This window comes from Ascaphus truei (assembly GCF_040206685.1).
Source record: "Ascaphus truei isolate aAscTru1 chromosome 12 unlocalized genomic scaffold, aAscTru1.hap1 SUPER_12_unloc_3, whole genome shotgun sequence".
Classification (NCBI taxonomy): domain Eukaryota; kingdom Metazoa; phylum Chordata; class Amphibia; order Anura; family Ascaphidae; genus Ascaphus; species Ascaphus truei.
Window position 1 is genome coordinate 78,422 of NW_027453839.1, and position 20,241 is coordinate 98,662.

A 20,241-nucleotide genomic window follows, 5' to 3' on the forward strand; every position below is an offset into this window, starting at 1 on the left:
GTCTTAATTAACCTGGGAAAATTGGCTTTGTATATCGTTTTGTAGTCCCGTGTAATATATACCCCTAAATATTTGATTGCGGAGGGTTGCCATTTGAAATTAAAGTTTATTTCTATCAATTTTTCCACCTCTTTGGGTAGATTTATGTTGAGGGCTTCCGATTTGGCCTGATTGATTTTAAAACCCGAAATTTGGTTGAATTTACTTAATACCTCAAATGCATTGGGCAGGGATGTGAGAGGTTTTGACAGCGTCAAAATGACGTCGTCAGCATACAAGGCTATTTTGTGTGTTTGATCACCGATCGAGATTCCTGCAATATCTGGACTATGTCTGATGTGGGCTGCCAGGGGCTCAATACAAAGGGCAAACAACAGCGGGGACAGCGGGCACCCCTGTCTTGTTCCACTTTTAATACTAAATTGCTCGGAGGGGAATCCCTGATGTCTCACCCGAGCCGTTGGGCTCTCGTATAGTGCCATAATGGCTTTTAGGAGGCGTCCTTCAAAACCAAACTCCCCAAGTGTTGCTGTTAGGTAGGGCCAGTCTATTCTATCGAAGGCTTTCTCTGCGTACAGACTTAACACCATGGAGTGAATGTTTTTCTGTTTGGCCAGATCAATCAAATCAATAATCCTCCTGGTGTTGTCTGCCGCCTGCCTACCCCCGATAAACCCTACTTGATCCACATGAATCAACCCTGGAAGGACGCTACCCACTCTGTTGGCTATGAGTTTGGAGTATATTTTAATGTCGGAATTAATCAGAGATATAGGCCGGTAGCTCTTACAGTCTGCCGGGTCCTTTCCAGGTTTGTGGATCACTGATATTGAGGCTTGCAGCATTTGAGTTGGGAAGGAGGCCCCCGCTAGAATCTCATTAAATAATCGGAGCATGTGAGGGGCCAATAATTTCAGATATTTTTTGTAATACAGGTTCGAGAAGCCGTCCGGCCCCGGTGCCTTAGCTGGTTTGAGATTTTTAATCACCTCTGACAGCTCTTCTAACGTGAAGTCAGCTTGTAGCGCCTCTCTCTCATCCCTGCTCAGTGTGGGTAGTTTTGCCTCTGTCAGAAATGTTTGTAACATCTCTTGTGTTTTGCGAGTGTGGGTGGCTTTATCTCCATTATATAGTGTTTCATAGTAGGTTTTACATTCTTCTACTATTTTCCCAGGAATGGATGTCAGTTCCCCACTCTGGGTTCGTATTGCGTGAATGTGGGACTTTGGAAGCTTATTTTTTAGCTTGTTGGCAAGTAGGGTATCTGGCTTGTTAGCTTTTTCATAAAATTTGCGCTTAGACCAAGTCATTTCCTTCTCTGCGTGGGAGGAGAGCAGGAGATTGAGCTGTTTTGGTATCTAGTAATTGTTTCAGAATATGATCTTGCTTGTTCGCTTTATGATTGGCTGCAAGGTCTGCTAATTGTTTTTCTAACTCTCTTATCTTTTTTTCTCTTTCCCTTCTTCGTTTGGCGGCCAATTCATTAATATCCCCCTGAGGGTTGCCTTATGGGCCTCCCACAGCGTGGAGTGTGTGGTAACACTCCCCTCATTCTCCAGAAAATATTCTTCAATTTTGTCCCCTACCTCCTTTTCTACAGCCGGTATTTTTAACAGGATCTCATTTAGTTTCCAATTCGCTCTGGGTCTGTCTAGTGGAATTAAGGTGCATCGCAGCTCTATTGATGCATGGTCAGACCATGAAATATCATGTATCTCTGAACGAGTGACCCCAGGAACCAATCTATTAGACACAAGGAAGTAATCTATCCTGCTGTAACTGTTGTGTGGGTGGGAGTAGAACGTATATTCCCTCATTCCCTGGTGTTGTTCCCTCCATATATCCAAGAGTTGACACTGTCTCATCCCGTTTGATATGGTTAGTACGTCCTGTCTGTGGGCTTTGTTAGTGCTAGAGCATCTGTCCAAGTCGCTGTTGAGTGCTCGGTTCAAGTCTCCTGCCAGTATGATATTGCCTGTCGCTACCTTGTGTAACTTAGAAAAAAATACTGTGAAAAAGTCGTTGGAAGATTCACATGGGGCATATACTGTCGCCAGAGTGATGGGGTGGGCTTGAATAGTCCCGGTCACTATTATGTACCGTCCCTCCCTGTCCATGTATGTTCTGTCAGCTATAAATGGTAGTTTGTTATGGATTAAGATGGCTACACCTCTAAGATGGCTACACCTCTTTTTTTAACTTGTGCAACGGACAGGAAGCTCGTCCGGAAATCTTTATCTAAAAAGTTTGGCCTATTATTCCTTGAAAAATGCGTTTCTTGTATAAACAGTATTTCTGCTCCCTTCCGCTTATAGTCCCTGAATGCAATCCTTCTTTTAGCTGGACTATTGAAACCCTTAACGTTGTGCGAGATTAAGACTATTTCCTTACTCATTTGTGAGCTTCAGCCTTTTGATCTGTCGTATTCTTACTGGCCTCGCATGCCACTGATCCTCTTCGCTTCTTCTTTCTTCACTCCATCTGACCCGCTCCCCTGAGGAAACAAGAGATGGGGAACACACAAAAGGGGGAACCTGGGGGAACATAAACACAAGACCACAATTAACATAAAATGACATTTCTTGGCGCCTCTTCTTTCCTCCTCCGGCCCCGAGACTGCTGCCTTTGAGCTCCAGCCCGGTCTGCGGTGCTAGTTCCGACATCCTGGAGTGTGTGTAGCCCTCTCCAGCTGCTCAGGCTCAAAGGACTTCGTTAGGCCAGCGAAGAGCCTCCCTCCCCTACATTTGAAACTGAAACCACATAGAAACTTAATTATCCCCTCCTAGCATTCTTGACCCGCCACCCTTGCTCCTGAGTCCTGCACCTTCCTCACTATTGCTTTCCTCTCTTTTTCACCTGGTCACTCTATCGCTTAGATGGTCGCTGCCGTGCTCCGTGTTGCTGCCGGTCTTCTACTCCCTGCCTGACTTCCCTTCTATCTTTCTTTTCCTTCCGGCTCCCTTGTTCCCTGCCTTCCAGCTCCCTTGTTCCCTTCTACCTCTTCCAATCTTACCCTCTCTAGTGTTACCTACCTCTTCCCTCATCACCTACGCTGCCCTTCTATCTACCTATTTGACCCTTCTGTACACCTGCTGCCTCCCTGTCGTAACTTCCCCCTCCTCTCATCTGCTACTGCCCCACTTCTTCACTTCCCAAACTCTGACTTCCTTCCTTCCCCTCCCCTTTATCGCCGTACCTCCCTCTCCTCTCCTTGATACCACTTGCTGTCTAACCTACTTTACCTTCTTAAGCCTCTTCCTCTTATCCTTCTATTGTGGAGTGCCTTCTCCCCTCTTCTTTCTACTATTAACATACCCCTTCTATCTCCCGCTACTTCCCCTTCCCTCCGCTACCCTTCCCCGTCCACTTCCTCCTCTATACTAGTGTAGAAAAGCCGGTCCGGCAATGTTCGGCCACCTCTAGGGTCCCTATTAGTCTTGCCTTCCTCCGTCTGTCGTCATCCGGGCCCGCCGTGCGCGTCCGTGGCTGCCACCCCGTGGCTGCCACCTCCAAGATGGCGCCCGATCTTCCGACTCAGGGTGATAACGTCCTTCCGCTCCGCCGCCATTTTGGATTTCGTTGCTCGGCCGGACGGAGGTGTTCGCGCTCTCTCCAGGTTCCCGCCTTCCTTTACCTTCCTGCTCCTGCGGTTCAGCGTGGATCCAGCGGTGCCTCCATTTACACCGCCATCTTTGGAGACCATGCTTTCTCTGCTTTGAAGGCCAGCGATTCCAGGTACCTTTATTTCTTTTGCAGGTCTCGGTGATTGAGTCTTTGGTGGCGTGCGATTATCACCTTAAAACTGGCTGATAAATTGCACAACGTCTGTAGCTGCTGGGGACATTTCTTAAACTTTAAAACAGAGTAACTTTTTAACTTTCTTTGCTTTTTGTTTATTACTTCTTTGGCCTTTAATTGTCTCTTCTCGCTCGTGGAGCTTTGGGGCTCTGTGACCAGATTGGGTCCAGGGTTGGTTCATGGGGGCTTGAGTGCACGGGGGCCTCCCCTAGCCCTAGCTTGTGCATTATGGCACTCTTATTAGCATGGTCTTGACACCTCTCGTTACCGAAAGGCCAAAGGGGAAGGTCCACCGGTACCTCACCCCATTGTCTCTCAGAGTTTTGGTTAGGGGGCCCAGGTTTCTCCGCCTAGCCAACGTTACTGGGGAAAGATCCTGGAATATTAGTAACCGGGCCCCTTCAAACTCCACTGCTGGTAGTGGTCTTGTTTTCTGGAGCACAGCCTCCTTCGTTCTATAGTGGTGCAGTCTGATCACAATGTCCCTTGGCTGCTCATTTTGCAGCGGTTTGGCCCTTAGTGCCCTATGGCAGCGATCCATAGCCAGCAGGCTTTGCTGCATCTCCGGCAGTATTGACTCCATCCACCGCGTGATGTATTCATCACAGTCCAGGACTGATTCTGGCACTCCTCTGATCTGCAGGTTGTTTCTCCTATCGCGGTTTTCCGCGTCCTCCTGCCTGTCTCGGATCTCATTTATTTGTGCCTGTAAATCCCCAGACCTTTTGTCCTGTCGTTTAATGGCTTTGATGGACTGGTCCATTTTCGTCTCGAGGACCCCCGTCCTTTCTCCCAGGCCTGATACCTCCTTTTTAAGATCCCGCATCTCAGTCTGTAACATGGACCGTAGATCGTTAGAAAGCCGCATGAAGTCGCACTGCCGGACCGGCCCCAGGCCCTGATCGCTGATTTCTTCTTTCTTCTCCTTCTCCGTCTGGCTCTGACTCTGAGCCCGCGTTTAAAATCGGCGCCATTTCTGACTCCGCTCTGCCCGGCCACGTTCTTCCGAAGTATTCTGGCAGCCCCTTCTTCTTGTTACTCGCACCCCTCTTTTGGACATCTTGGGATCCTGTGCTTTTTAACGGTGTTGTATATGCTGTTTTTTACTCGTTTCTGTGGTTATTTTATAATTTATTTCTCGAGCGGGGCACGGAGCACGGAGCATGAAACTTACACGTCCGTACTCTGTACCGTCGCGCATGCGCCTCCCAGTGAGAAAGGTTTAAGGCGGGAGAGGGCTTTAGATACAAAGGGGGTAGAAAGAAGACATCCTTGAGAAGAACGCAAGAGTCGGGATGGTGCATAATGAGAAATTAGGGATGAGATGTAAGGAGGGGCAGAAGAATGCAAAGCTTTAAAAGTGAGGAGAAGAATGGAGTGTGAGATGTGGGATTTGATCGGAAGCCAGGAGAGGGATTTCATGAGGGGAGATGCTGAGACAGATCTAGGAAAGAGCAGAGTGATTCTGGCAGCAGCATTTAGGATAGATTGTGTGGGAGACAGGTGAGAGGCAGGAAGGCCGGACAGCAGGAGGTTACAGTAATCAAGACGGGAGAGAATGAGGGCCTGAGTCAGAGTTTTAGCAGTCGAGCAACAGAGGAAAGGGCGTATCTTTGTTATATTGCGGAGGAAAAAGCGACACATTTTAGAAATGTTTTGAATGTGAGAGGCGAATGTGAGAGGAGTCGAGTGTGACCCCTAGGCAGCGTGCTTGGGCTACTGGGTGAATGATTGTAGTTCCAACAGTAATGTGGAAGGAGGTAGTAGGGCCAGGTTTGGGAGGAAGTATGAGGAGCTCTGTTTTAGCCATGTTGAGTTTAAGGCGTCGGAGGGCCATCCAGGATGATATAGCAGAGAGACATTCAGAAACTTTGGTTTGTACAGCAGGTGTAAGGTCAGGTGTTGAAAAGTATATTTGTGTGTCGTCGGCATAGAGGTGATAATTAAACCCAAAAGATGTTATTAGGTCACCTAGAGAGAGTGTGTACAGAGAAAAGAGAAGAGGTCCCAGTACAGAGCCCTGGGGTACCCCCACAGAGAGATCAAAAGAGGAGGAGGAAGTGTTAGCAGAAGAGACACTGAAAGTATGATGGGAGAGGTAGGATGAGATCCAGGATAGAGCTTTGTTCCGAATACCAAGAGTATGGAGAATGTGGAGGAGACGAGGGTGGTCCACTGTGCCAAATGCTGCAGAGAGGTCGAGTAATATGAGCAGAGTGTAATGACCTCTGTCTTTGGCAGCATGGAGGTCGTCAGTTATTTTAGTGAGGGCTGTTTCCGTGGAGTGAGCAGTGCGGAAGCCAGAGTGTAGAGGGTCTAGGAGATAATAGGTGTTGAGAAAATGGAGCAAGCGAGAGAGTACAAGACGTTCAAGGAGTTTTGAGGCAAAAGGCAGGAGGGAGACAGGTCGATAGTTAGAAAGACAGGTAGGGTCAAGCTTGCTGTTTTTGAGTAATGTGTTAATGACTAAAAAGAGTGGGGATTGGTCGACCTCCTATCTGGATGCCAGTCTGCCCAGAGAGAGAGGCGTATAAAGAGATATCGGGTCAGCATTGAGAACATTGGCAGGTAAGAGCGGTTCTCATTTTTGGTTTATAATTCCACCCTCCTTACCTCAGCCTCCCCATCATACTCGTCGCCCAGATTGCCCATCGTGCTGTGATTGGCCCAACTCACGGTATCTGAGCTGTGATCAGTTCTGCCCTGTTCTCCATGATTTCCTATGGAGGCTGGGAATCTGTAAAAAGGGCAGCCGATCTCAGCTCTAGAGACTTCGCTCAGGCTAGCGTGGAGAGGTTGTCATGGGAGACCAGGTACTTGTAACATCTTTTATATTTGTTCATTGATCATACATTAGGCAAAACTGAGTAGTAGAAACAAAATGGAGTTTATTTTGGAAAACCTGCGTACAACAAGAAGATATACACAATAGACAGACAACAAAAGCACACTTAATGGAGGTTTGGGGGGTAATGTACACTTTCCTAAGTGCTGTGCGCCCGCTTAGAGTGGGCTTACCCTGACTGGAATATACCCCCGGTTCCTCTGCTTTTTCGAAAAGAGTAACTTTGAAAAGCCCACCTTACCTTCATCGACACAAGTCACTGGATGGTCTGGTTCTCTGCCTTTGTCATCTCCTTACATACACTCCACTAAGCTATACTTAGCATGGTGTTAGGAGGAGCGACCAATCAGAGCGTGGAAACCCTATCCCACTAGAAAATAGAAACAGGGGCTCATCTCTTGGCTGACATCAGAGGAGGGTGCATGCCATGCCAGTTCGGGATGTGGGGGACAGGACATATGAATTGGCCAATGGGAAATGCACCAACATACTTCCACTTGCCCCAGTCAACCCATTGCCACCTACTGAGTAGGCTCCATTAAGTCTGGCAGGCCAGAGGATCCTCCCCACAGTTTGTCTCTGTTCTCCAGTCTCAGTACTCCGCCCTGCCCCGTCCACTTAGCACCACCACACCTCTCAACATCCTGTCTCCTCTTTGAACTACAGACATTATGCAGACTTGCTGGCACCTTAAGCAGCTGCCCTGTCTGACTGCAAAGAGCCTTAAAATACATGTATGAAACATAAAACATATTTTAATGCATGGGGAGACTCATGGCTGTAAGGGATATAGGAGTGAGATATCAGGGCTCGAAAACCTGGAGTCTGGGGCACACGGGGCAGCCCATATATATATTTGGGATATTTGGGGTTGACCGGAGGGACCTATTGCAGGGTTGGTCTTGAGCCCTTAAGCTGATCCCCTTCCCCCATTTGTGCAGCAGGGCGAGTGCTCATCCTGTGTTTGGCGGCAACGTCACAATACATGTTGTGATTGGTCAAGGGCCCCTGCTCCATGTTAAGGATATCCAGCAGGGGCTATGTAAGGAGTGAGGCCGGTGTAGGGAACCAGACAACCTATGGAGGCGATCGGAGACGCGCTGGCAGGCTTTTAAAAAGTGCTTTGTGTTAAAGAGCATACACAAGCACTGATCTCAGCTGAGAAGCGCCAGAGAAGCCCGGTCAGCGGAGCAAGTGGGAGTTTTACGGAGACACAGCTGAGAGACGCCAGGCTTTACCTTATTATGTGAGGCTGGCTACCCCAACCGTCACATGTATGTTGTGTGTTTTCTGGCTTGCCAGAATAAACTTTTGTTTATTCAACTAGTGTGTCATTCGGGAGAAGGAGTGGCTCAGTGAGTAAACACTGAGTAAAACACACTGGCATTGAGAGTGAGTTTGAAGCCTGGTTCAACTCCTAGTGTCAACTACTTGTGACCTTGGGCAAGTCATTTTATCTCCCTGTGTCTCTGGCTCCAACAAAATAGATTGTAAGCTCCACGGGGCAGGGACTGTGTCTGCAAAATGTCCCTGTAAAGTGCTACATAAAACTAGCAGCGCTATACAAGAACGTACTATTATTTTTATTATTATTATTATTTTCTGGTGATAGTGATCCTGATGTAAAGATGTTAAAAGTTCTGGTCTCTGGTGACAATGGTCACAAAACATGTCAGTTCCTATACATAGTGCTAATAGTGACATTACATAGTTATGTAACACACAGGGTGATTAATAACCTAATCTTCCATTAATATCACATACACATTTTTTTGTAACCCACAAATAAAAATATTTTTAACACTTCCCAATTGTATTATAAAGCTTAAACAAAATAGTTGTTTGATTATTACATTATTAAAATATATTTACTGTCATTCACATGATGTGTATGTTACTATGATTGTTTTTAGAAAACATAATGTTACATACATATCATTATAAACTATTCATTTGCAGAACAGATGGAATACAAAACTTTTCGAATCTCCCATTTAATAACCAATATTCATAACTGACAATGGAATAATACAGAGCTTAGTACCGGGGAAATGGAACAACATGAAATAGCAATGTACACTGCACAGGAATTATTGTGCTACTTGTACATATATAGTGAATCCCCAGACCATGTTTATATATTTATATGCACATTATTTTAAACTGATACTGTAGAATAATATGTCCTTAGTGTCACTGTATGAGGATGGAGGTTGCACATTTAGTCTGAGCAAAGTAAAAGTGACAGAAATAGACAGATATGAATGAAATCTGGCAAATCCCAGGCTACAGAGCCGAACTTTCACCCATTATTCCTAATTGTGTTTGTACTTTCCCAGCAGAAAAATGATACAGCAGTGAAGAGAATATAATTCCTTATAAATTGCATGCAAGAAGGGGGGATGTGAGTAATAATTAGGGGATAAAATGCCCTTTTCTTGCAGCCTCAGAAACACAAAGTCAGAGCAGTGTTTGTGATCCGGGAGGATGAGAGTCAGGGGCGGGGCTTAGTGATTATACCCAATGAAAGAGAAGCTCACTCCGATAACTAACCAATCACAGAGCAGCAGGCTCTCTATATAAGTCCCGGCAGGTCCCCGCCCCCAGTATAACTTTCTGTCAGTGTGTTGGGGGATTTTACCTGCAGCTGCAATGGCCGAGACCGCTCCTGCTCCTCCTCCTCCAGCAGAAAGCGCCGCCAAGAAGAAGCAGCCGAAGAAAGCGGCCGGAGCCTCGAAAAGCCGCCCAGCAAAGTCCGGTCCCAGCGTGTCCGATCTGATAGTGAGAGCTGTGTCCGCCTCTAAGGAGCGCAGCGGGGTCTCCCTGTCTGCTCTGAAGAAGGCTCTGGCTGCAGGAGGCTACGATGTGGAGAAGAATAACAGCCGCCTGAAGCTGGCTCTCAAGGGCTTGGTGAGCAAGGAAACCCTGATCCAGCTGAAAGGGAGCGGAGCCTCCGGATCGTTCAAGCTGAATAAGAAGCAGCTGGAGAGCAAGGAGAAGGCGGCCAAGAAAAAGGATGTGGGGAAACTCAAGAAGCCAGTGGCAAAGAAACCCGCCAAGTCCCCCAAGAAACCCAAAAAGGCTCCGGCGGGAGTGAAGAAAAGCCCCAAAAAGGTCAAGAAACCGGCGGCAGCCAAGAAGCCAGCAAAAAGCCCGAAGAAGTCTAAAGCTGCCAAGCCCAGGAAGGCCGTGAAGAGCCCGGCGGCTAAAAAGGCTGCGAAGCCAAAAGCTGCTAAGAGTCCAGCTAAGGCCAAGGCAGCCAAACCCAAAGCAGCAAAGCCCAAGAGGGCGGCAGCTCCTAAGAAGTGAGACCGAGAACTTCAGCCTCTTACAAACACAAAGGCTCTTTTAAGAGCCACCACAACCCCACATAGAGAGCTGTGCACATGGTGTGTAACTGTGAATGTTTCTCCAACTTGTCCCATGCAGGGGTTTGTGTTACACTGCCAGAGCATAAGTGTATATGAATTGATACTACGAGCACTGTAAGGTGCATGTGTAAGTTTGTAGTCCCTAACCTATTTCACGAATAAAAATCTCAGACAAACTGACATATTAGGTGACATTATGGTTTTGTTTGTGTCTACATAATATTCACATACACGGTTTATATAAAATTAAAAAAGTGTAGTTTACATCAGAAAAACGTATTTATCACCATGTTATTAAAAAGTGTTTACATCACATTGAAAGCATCAAGCACACGCTATTCCATAACACTTCAGTTTGATCACCAGTGGCACATGGGAGGGGGGACATGTACAGGTTTGTCTTTACGTGCACCCATATACAGCATGAAATGGTGACTATGCATGCAAGTCTATATATCACATGACAAAGAATACACAAATATTGAAGGTGCGTTTATCTAAATTGTCACACATCAAGTACATATGTTGGTACAAGGATAACACACTTCTTTAATTCTCTATATTGAGATCAGTATCCGTGTGTTCATATTGATCAGGTAATTTCATTGAAAATGTGGTGGCTCTTAAAAGAGCCTTTGTTTTTCGGGTGTAAATGAAGTCAGGGTGCAGCCGGCCTAAGCTCTCTCCCCTCTGATCCTGCGGGCCAGCTGGATGTCCTTGGGCATGATGGTGACCCTCTTGGCGTGGATAGCGCACAGGTTGGTGTCCTCGAATAGCCCCACCAGATAAGCCTCGCTGGCCTCCTGCAGAGCCATGACAGCCGAGCTCTGGAAGCGCAGGTCAGTCTTGAAGTCCTGGGCGATCTCCCGGACCAGGCGCTGGAAGGGCAGCTTGCGGATGAGCAGCTCGGTGGACTTCTGGTAGCGGCGAATCTCCCTGAGAGCCACAGTACCGGGCCGATAGCGGTGAGGCTTCTTCACTCCGCCGGTGGCCGGTGCGCTCTTTCTGGCAGCCTTGGTCGCTAGCTGCTTACGGGGAGCCTTCCCTCCGGTGGATTTCCGGGCGGTCTGCTTGGTCCGGGCCATCCTGTGCTGCTGTGTCAGTGCGCGTCTCCGGTCAGGAACTAATAAAGAAAAAAACGCTGCAGCTGCGTATTTATGGACTGCAGATCGCTGTGATTGGCTGCTTTGGTCCCGCCCTTCGCTCTGATTGGTTCTGTGAAAGCCGTTGCGATGTTCAAAAATCCCGCCTCAGACCGATATCGTCCTAATAAAGTTATTATTTATTTAGTGCTTGTAAGTGGGACAATTAAAAAGATTTAATGTGATAACATTAGTGTTTGCACAGATACAGCACAGAGCTCTCTGACATGGAACATGTACTTATACCAAGTATTCAAATGATCTTTAATCGGTGAAATGTAATATGCTTAACTTGCTATCTAGGATTACCCCTAGGTAACAGCTGTTTGGCTCCCATTTGATTGCCTCTCCGTTGAGGCTGATTAGCGGGTGTGTCTTGATCCTCTTTTTGGTAAACAGTGTAGCTGTAGTCTTGCTGGAGTTCAGTCCTACTTGCCAGTCGCTGTACCATGTTGATAGCATGTCTAGTGCTTTCTGGATGTTCTTAGCTACTTCTTTCTCTCTGAAGGACTGGGAGATGACTGCCACATCGTCTGCGTAGAGTGCCAGTTGAGTCTTGTGGAGGTCTGTGGGGATGTCATTCATGAAGAGGTTGAACAGGAAAGGTCCCAGGACTGATCCCTGTGGCACGCCTGCGCGGATGGGGCGTGTTGTTGAGAGCTCTTCCCGCACAGCCACGTGGAATGTGCGCTCCCGCAAGTAGCTTGCAGTCAGCTTAATCAGGTAGTTTGGGAATTTCAGGTTGATCATTTTGTGCAGTAGTCCTTCATGCCAAACTCTGTCAAACGCTTTGGCCACGTCCAAGAAGACAACTCCAGTTGATTTGTGGATGTTGAATCCATGGCTTATTATGTCAACGACTCGCAGCAGCTGATGGTTGGTTGAGTGGTCCTTCCGGAATCCAAATTGCTCCTTTAGTAGAATGTTTTTACCAGAGGCAAAGTGGCGGAGGCGCGTAAGAATAACTTTCTCCAGGAGTTTCGATAGTCCAGAGAGCAGGCTTATCGGACGGTAGTTTGCAGGATCCCTCAGTGGTTTTCCAGGCTTTGGAAATACAATGACCTTGGCTTCCTTCCAGGATTGAGGAAAGTGCTGGAGCCGCATGCATGCATTGAAGATTTCTGTGAGGCATTCCATGGCTGCCGGCGGAAGCTTCTTGATGGCCAGGTTGGTAATTCCGTCACTTCCTGGTGCTTTGCCATTTGCCAGCTTTTCTGCAAGTTGCGTTATCTCAGTCCTGGTGCATCCTTCAAGGGTTTCCGCTTCGGTCTCTGGTAGGTGCTCGGTAAGATGCCTGTTAACTCCTTGCTCAACTTCCCGTGCTATTTTGCTGGCTTGGTTAGGCCTAAAAGTTGTCTCCAGTGTGTCAGCGAGAACCTCTGCCTTGTCCTTGTTGCTACATGCCAGGTGGGTCTGGCCCTGGATAGGTGGATTAGGCTCCTTCTTCCCGGTCAGGCGTCGGGTCATTCTCCAAACAGAGTTGTCGGATTCCTTCAGCTTGGCTGCTGCGGCCTCCCACCTCTCCCCCCGGTGTTGGCTGATTTGCTGTCGCAGTAGTCTGGCAAGTGAGTTGTACTTTACCAGAAGGTCAGGTGTGCGGAACTTCTGCCACTGGCGTCGGGCCCTGTTTTTCTCAGCAATCGCTTGCTTGATCCCGCTCGGTAGGTCGTAGTTGGAGCAGCGTTTGGGCATCTGTTTCGGGACGCTGTGCTCTATTGCATGTTGGACTGCGGTAGTAAAGGTGTTAACAGCATCATCAATGTCTCCGTTGGTGTCCAAGGGGCGGGGGTTTGTGATGTTGCTCAACTCTTCTTTGTACAGGCTCCAGTTCGCCCTGGTGAAGTTGTACCTGGGTGTTTGCTGGTGGGTTTCCATCTCGTCGCCAACAGTAATGGTAACTGGGTTGTGGTCTGAGGTCAGTTCCGCCAGGGTTTCCAACTGGACAGAATGTTTCACGTTCTTCAGTAAGACAATGTCCAGGACATCCGGTGTGTGGCTTGCAGTGCCTGGGTAGTGGGTGGGTTCTGTAGGGCCAGCCACTACAAAGTCACTCTCCTTTGAGTAAGCAAGAAGAGCTTGTCCTCTGGAGTTTGCTGTCCTTGAGTTCCAGCACCGGTGTTTGGCATTTAGGTCTCCCCCGATGATGGTTGGGACAGTGGAGTCCAGCAGAGCTTCCAAGTCTCCCAACTGTAGCTTCACCTTAGGGGGGCAGTAGGTGGCAATTAGTCGCAGTGGTCCTGTTGCAGTCTTTAGCTGTACTCCAGTGGCTTCAATACTCCGGAGGGGTGGTAGTGCAATCTCATTATGGCTGACCCGTGTGTTAACAATCACAGCCGTCCCACCACCTCTGGCTCCTGTTGCCCGGTCGGTACGGTATACCCTGTGGTTCGCCAGGCTTAGTTTTTGGTTTCCTTGAAGGTGGGTCTCCGAGAGCAGAGCTGCGCATACATTCCTCGATTCCATCAGGTGAAGGAGTTCATCTGTCTTCTTGCTGATACCATTTGCATTCCACATCACGATGACAGAACTGCGTTTAGATGTTGCTGCCATGGTAGTTAGTTTCTGTGCTCCTGAGAAGGGCCGGGATGAGATTCGCTATCATTGTCACAATGGGGTGAATATCCATTCTCGCAATAGCGCTCGCTATTTTAAGGATGATCTCTAGCCAGTTTGTTGGGCTTGCGGTTCCGCCTGCGGGGTCCGGGTTGGCCGCCTCAACGGGGTTGGTGGATGGTGTCCTGAGAGTTTCCGCGTAGGTCTGTCCGTCTGGGTTTTGCATCCTCTGGGTGGATGCCGTGCCTTGGTCTGGGATCAGGTGTTCTGTGGATCTCTGTCTCTCCGGCGCCAGGCGGGGAAGCTGGTATTGAGTAGTGGGTGTCTTCCTTGGTGCCTGCTCCATCAGGTGGGGTGTCCGCTTTTCCCGTTCCTCTTGCTTTGCTTTTGTGAGGTACGGGCAACCACGGTAGCTTGCCGGGTGTGGGCCTTTGCAGTTTGCACATGTCGCCGGCTCCTTCTTCCTATCTCGTGGGCATTCCTTGGAGTTGTGGTTCTCTCCACAACACACACAGCGTGGCTTCTGGTGGCAGAATGCAGAGGTATGCCCGAGCCGTTGGCAGTTGAAACACATGGTTGGGCCTTTTCTGCCCTTTGGCGCTTCTGTGGTTACCACACAGCTACAAAGCTTGGTAATCTTGGTAAGATCTGCAGGCTGGCTCTCCGGGGTTTCTGCCAGTGTGACAATAAACAAAGGGAACTTCTTGGTCTTGTCCACCGGGGATGTCAACTGGGCTACGCTCTTGACTGGAAGTCCATGTTCCGCGAGGTCGTGGGAAATCTCCCCCACGGAGGCGTTTGCTGGTAAGCCACGAATTACAAATTTCTGGGGCTTTAGGCGCGTCAGTGGGAAGGTGTAGTATTCTATGCCCTGCTTTGCAAAGCAGTCCGTCAAGCTCCGGTAGTCGTCCACAGTTGTGGTAGTGATCTTTGCGTGGTTCGCCCGTGGTTTAACTACAAACGGGGAAGTGCAGTGTTCGGTGAGGATGTCGACAAGGTCCTTGTGGGTCTTCATATTCCTAACCATTACCGGTGGTATGCAAATCTTTTTGGGTGGGAGTGCAGTCTCTTCATCGTTGCACCTGGGCCCTGAGCAGTCATCGGCACCAGCAAGTGGCTCGAAGCGGTTTGATGTTTTGATGCCTTGGTCTTCCTTGTGCTTCTGCATCTTTGTCTTTGCTACCGATGGAGGGGAAGAACCATTGGAGCTATCAGAGTTTGCTCGGCCTGTCTTCTTCACTAAAGTGTAGTCCATGTCTTCTGCAGCATCATGTATTGCAGTCTCCATAGGTGGCACATTTGCCTCTGCCATAATAAGGCGCAGACCAGAGCCACGCACCCGCACGGCGGCGGGCACACGGCACAAATCAGAGCCACACGCACGGCGGCGGGCACACGGCACAAATCAGAGCCACACGCACGGCGGCGAGCACACGGCACAAGTCAGAGCCACACACACAGCGGCGAGCACACAGCCCAAATCAGAGCCACGCACCCGCACGGCGGCGGGCACACGGCCCAAATCAGAGCCACGCACCCGCACGGCGGTGAGCACACGGCCCAAAGCACGCAACGCAGGGAGCAAAAGCACACGGCGCAGGGGGGGCACGGCACCAAGCGCAGGGGGGGCACAGCACAGAGCGCAGGGGGGGGCACAGCACAGAGCGCAGGGGGGGCACAGCACAGAGCGCAGGGGGGGCACAGCACAGAGCGCAGGGGGGGCACAGCACAGAGCGCAGGGGGGGCACAGCACAGAGCGCAGGGGGGGCACAGCACAGAGCGCAGGGGGGGCACAGCACAGAGCGCAGGGGGGGCACAGCACAGAGCGCAGGGGGGGCACAGCACAGAGCCCAGCGGGGAGCACAGAGCCCAGGGGGGAGCACAGAGCACAGGGGGGCACAGCAGAGAGCGCGGGGGGGCACAACACAGAGCGCAGGGGGGGCAAAGCACAGAGCGCAGGGGGGGCAAAGCACAGAGCGCAGGGGGGGCACAGCACAGAGCCCAGGGGGGAGCACAGAGCCCAGGGGGGAGCACAGAGCACAGAGCGCAGGGGGGCACAGCAGAGAGCGCGGGGGGGCACAACACAGAGCGCAGGGGGGCGCAGCACAGAGCACAGGGGGGCGCAGCACAGCGCACAGGGGGGGCACTGAGCACTGGGGGGGGGGCACAGAGCACGGGGGGGGCACAGAGCACAGGGGGGGGCACTGCACTAAACAGGGGGGGGCACAGCACTAGGCAGGGGGGGGGCAAGGCAGGGGGTCACAGCAAGTCGCAGCTCTGGCCTCAGTAATGCACACAGAACTCAGCATACAGTGCAATAAAGCTATAAAGCAAAGCGATGGGCAATGACCCACGTGGCAGCAGCAGCTCTCCCACACGTGGCAGCAGCGGCTCTCCCCCACGTGGCAGCGGCGGCTCTCCAAACGGGCCAGTCAATACATCCCCGACTGAAACTCTGGAAAGTGGTGTCGGCGGCGGGCGCTGTGATGGGAAGTGACCCACTCGAGGAGTCATCAGCCTCTCCGGTCAACAATCAATAAATGAATCTCAATAAAGAAAAAAACGCTGCAGCTGCGTATTTATGGACTGCAGATCGCTGTGATTGGCTGCTTTGGTCCCGCCCTTCGCTCTGATTGGTTCTGTGAAAGCCGTTGCGATGTTCAAAAATCCCGCCTCAGACCGATATCGTCCTAATAAAGTTATTATATATTTAGTGCTTGTAAGTGGGACAATTAAAAAGATTTAATGTGATAACATTAGTGTTTGCACAGATACAGCACAGAGCTCTCTGACATGGAACATGTACTTATACCAAGTATTCAAATGATCTTTAATCGGTGAAATGTAATATGAGGGGTTTTCTTTCCCAGATCATTGCTTCAATGGGACTTTCTTGGTTCCTCTTCTTCTAATGTTCACATTGTGTTATTATTATAAACCCGAACACAGAGACACAAAGAGGCGGAACCGCGCGGCTCGTTTCCTTAATGCCTGCAGTTCCCAGAGCACCACACGGTGGCAGTGCTGCGCTATAAATGGGGCTTCCCTCAATGTCTTCTCGCTGTCACTGCTCTGTGTGATCTGATCAGCTCCTAACCGGGCTCTTTGGCTTCCCTCTAATGCTCCAGTCACAGTAGTTTGCTTTTAATTAAAATACCAAGTCTGTATATGTGTATACACAATGTGTTATAGTTTAAGCACAAATTAAATATTCCATAATGTATTATGTATTTTCTAAATAAAGATGAACATCTGATGTTAGAGTAATATAACTAGACTGAACAGGGGCCTGTATTTAAAGATATTTATTAAACGTATCCTCATTCCTTATTTATTGAACTATATCACTGCATATGAAATATTAAAATTACCAATGTAAATACACACTATCTAATACATTTAAACAGAAGCTGAACTATATCAAGACTTGTTTTTTATTTTTCAGATTCAATATTAGCATGTAAGATGACTATTTAATTATGCATTAATTGTTGCTGTGTTTTTGCATCTTTTTTCCAATGCTTGTCAAACTATTTCACCATTTAGGCAGATCTGGATAAGGATATATTTCCATTGTTTCAATATGTTTTTTTTTATTATTAATTAATGTATCTTCTCATACTGTTCATTCTTTTTTAAACTATAGATTTCTTATGTATCCTGAATAAGTCAGTTAGTTATTTGTAACTACAAATTGAAGAGATATTTTCCCCAAAGCTGCACTCAATATCCCATTCTTAATAAGCCTTCACTTTTAATACTTGTTACACTATTACTATGAACAAACATTACACATGAACCTACCAATCTTTACTTTAAGTGGTGAAGAGAAAAACAGTTGTTTTTTTCCAATAGTTCACCTCCTCTAATTAATATATTATCTATAACGTATCCAATGCTGTTTTGTTCTTTTATTATTTATAGATAAAATGCATTACATATATATTGGAATCAATACATTAAATACTCTAATTTTTTGGAGACCATAATTTTTTTCCCCACAGAAATAAGTAAAATAAAATTAATACGTTGTTTGTGACAACCTCAGTGAATGAAATCTAACATATAATAATAATAATAATAATAATAATAATAATAATAATAATAATAATAATAATAATAATAATAATATTAACAACAACAACAACAACAACAATAACATCATTATTATTATTATTATTATTATTATTATTATTATTATTATTATTATTATTATTATTATTATTATGTGCCTAAACCAACATGGTGATTACTTTTACCTAAACAGGTGCTCAAGCGACCAAGTTAATAACACTAGTCTGATCACTTTCTATGCAAATAACTACTTAGTGGTCAAATGTGTCACAATCTCCACTAACCAATCCTACTAAGTAACTTTCTCCTATACAATTGCTATCATTAGCTACTCTTACAAACTAGTGTAACAGTGATATATGTTGCAACCATCTACAATAATAATCTCAGGGGGAAGGTATCTCTCTAAATTGAAAACATTCAGTGTTTGATTCAATGTATCAAAGTACTTTATTGAATGTTTGTAAATGTCTATTATTACAGGTTTCTTCATTGGATGTGTTTTTTTATTTTTTGGGGGAGGCACATTGACTGATAATATATTAATCTGTACCCCTTTAAGGTACAGATTAATACATTATTATTTGGGGGGCATTTGTGGCTTGTTTTTGCTGTTGTTTTTTTTTATGTCAGTTTCTTATGTGGATGTCATTGTTTTTTTTTTTCCTGCTTAATGCTAATAAAATGTTTGCGATTGGTGTTCATTTGTAGTTAATGTTGTATTATGTTAGCTAATGCATTTAATTGTTATTTCAGATAGTGTTTGAATGTATTTCTTTGTCTTTTAATGTTTACATTCATTAATGTTGTAGTAATTAATTGGCTTGATTGGTTAGTGTTACTATTCATTTTGAGTTGGTTTAGGAATTAATTGTTTTGATTGGTTAATGGTTTAATTAATTCATTGTTGATGTTGTTATTGCTTGTATTCATTGGATTAGCTGGCTACAGTTTTTATTTAGTGAAGTATGTTTTTTTGGAGTTAGGTTTTATTATTGTGTATCTGGTGCATTAATGTATTGTAATTAGGGTGCCCTTTGAGTGCAATAGAGGCTTATCATGCCCATATTATTATTATATGGGTATGATGTACCACTATACTACTCAATGGGTACAGGGTGGGTATAGTCAGTTCAGGGTGGGTGCTTAGGCCTCCCGGGTGTGTATCGGGGCAGGCTGGGTTAACCCCTTAATGACTATAGCGGTTAGTAAACGCTAAGGTGATTAAGGGGTTAGGGGCCATTAGAATGTCTTTATTATGTATATTCTGTATGCTTTCTTTCAACGGAGGACAGAGAGACCTGTTGTTGTGGTAAGTATAACTGTATTTATTTACTTTATTTATGTATGCTAATGCAGTATTTATTAATGGGCAAATAATCTATTATCCATATCTGAATAATAATTATTTTGCACATTATTGTACTGTATGTGTTAGGGGGGTGTATTTAGTTAGAAATAATGTTTACTATTTTTGTAAGCACAACATTGGTACCGCAGGCCCGCGGGTACCCCAGGACTCCCGCGGGGTAAGCCGGGGACACCCGCGCGACCCCCGATCTCCCTCCGACCCCCGATCTCCCTCGGGGACCCCCGTGGGGTCAGCCGGGGACACCCGCCGGCCTGTTGTATGGGTTTTGCGCATGCAGAAATGTAGAGCAAGAAATTTTTCAAAGTCCAGCTTTTTTTGCGTCTACCTTGAGCTGACGTGTTAATGTACATAGCAATTCCCATTAGTAATACACGTGGTAATCATATAAATAACACATAATATATAAATAACTGGTCAAGGGAATAAGTGCTTCAGACAAACGTTACATTTAGGAAGAGGAGTCCCTGCTCCGAGGAGCTTACAATCTAATTTTTGAGTGTCTCTGGCACAGTCTCAGGGGGCACAGCTTAATCTATCACCACGTTAGGATCAGAATAAGATCTGAAACTGATTGGGTTCCCATTTCATAGATTTCACGCTTCCCTAGCAAATCATGGCAAACAGGGCTGCGGCCAATCACAGCATTAATGATGCACAGGAGCCATTCAGGACACATGGTCTTGTCTGAAATGGCCAATCAGGGCTTGAAGTGGGTGATTGCAAATTAAAGGGCAGCGGAAAGAAATATGAATCGGCCAATGGGAGCAGCATCCACCAACGGGGCCCAACAATGGCTTCCATGGCTGACAGGATGTCCCATGCTGGGCTCGGCGTCCGGATATTTGGATGGGTGACAAAATGTTCTGCTTTTTGGGTAAATTGCCCCCTGGTCTGATCTTCTCCCACGGTCACTCCCCCTTGTATTCCTGCACCGCTCTTCACCTCCAGTCGCAGCATTTGCCAGTTCTCTCGACATGCGAGCTGCACAAAGGGTTTCTCAGCCCTGCATGTACAGAGACCTCAGCTATGCTTGTGATGGAATGAGGCCCAGGGACCGGTTAATAAAGGTTACGCCCTGTCACTTGG

General features: G+C 47.2%; 1 protein-coding gene across 1 annotated transcript; it reads left to right on the forward strand.

Annotated features, from left to right (window-relative positions):
* The first annotated feature begins 9,269 nt into the window (after nt 1-9,269).
* Nucleotides 9,270-9,969, forward strand: LOC142473638 (histone H1-like). Its single transcript, XM_075580733.1, has one exon. It carries the CDS (start codon nt 9,296-9,298, stop codon nt 9,950-9,952), a length of 657 nt encoding a protein of 218 aa, XP_075436848.1. The 5' UTR covers nt 9,270-9,295; the 3' UTR covers nt 9,953-9,969.
* The last annotated feature ends 10,272 nt before the right edge of the window (nt 9,970-20,241 follow it).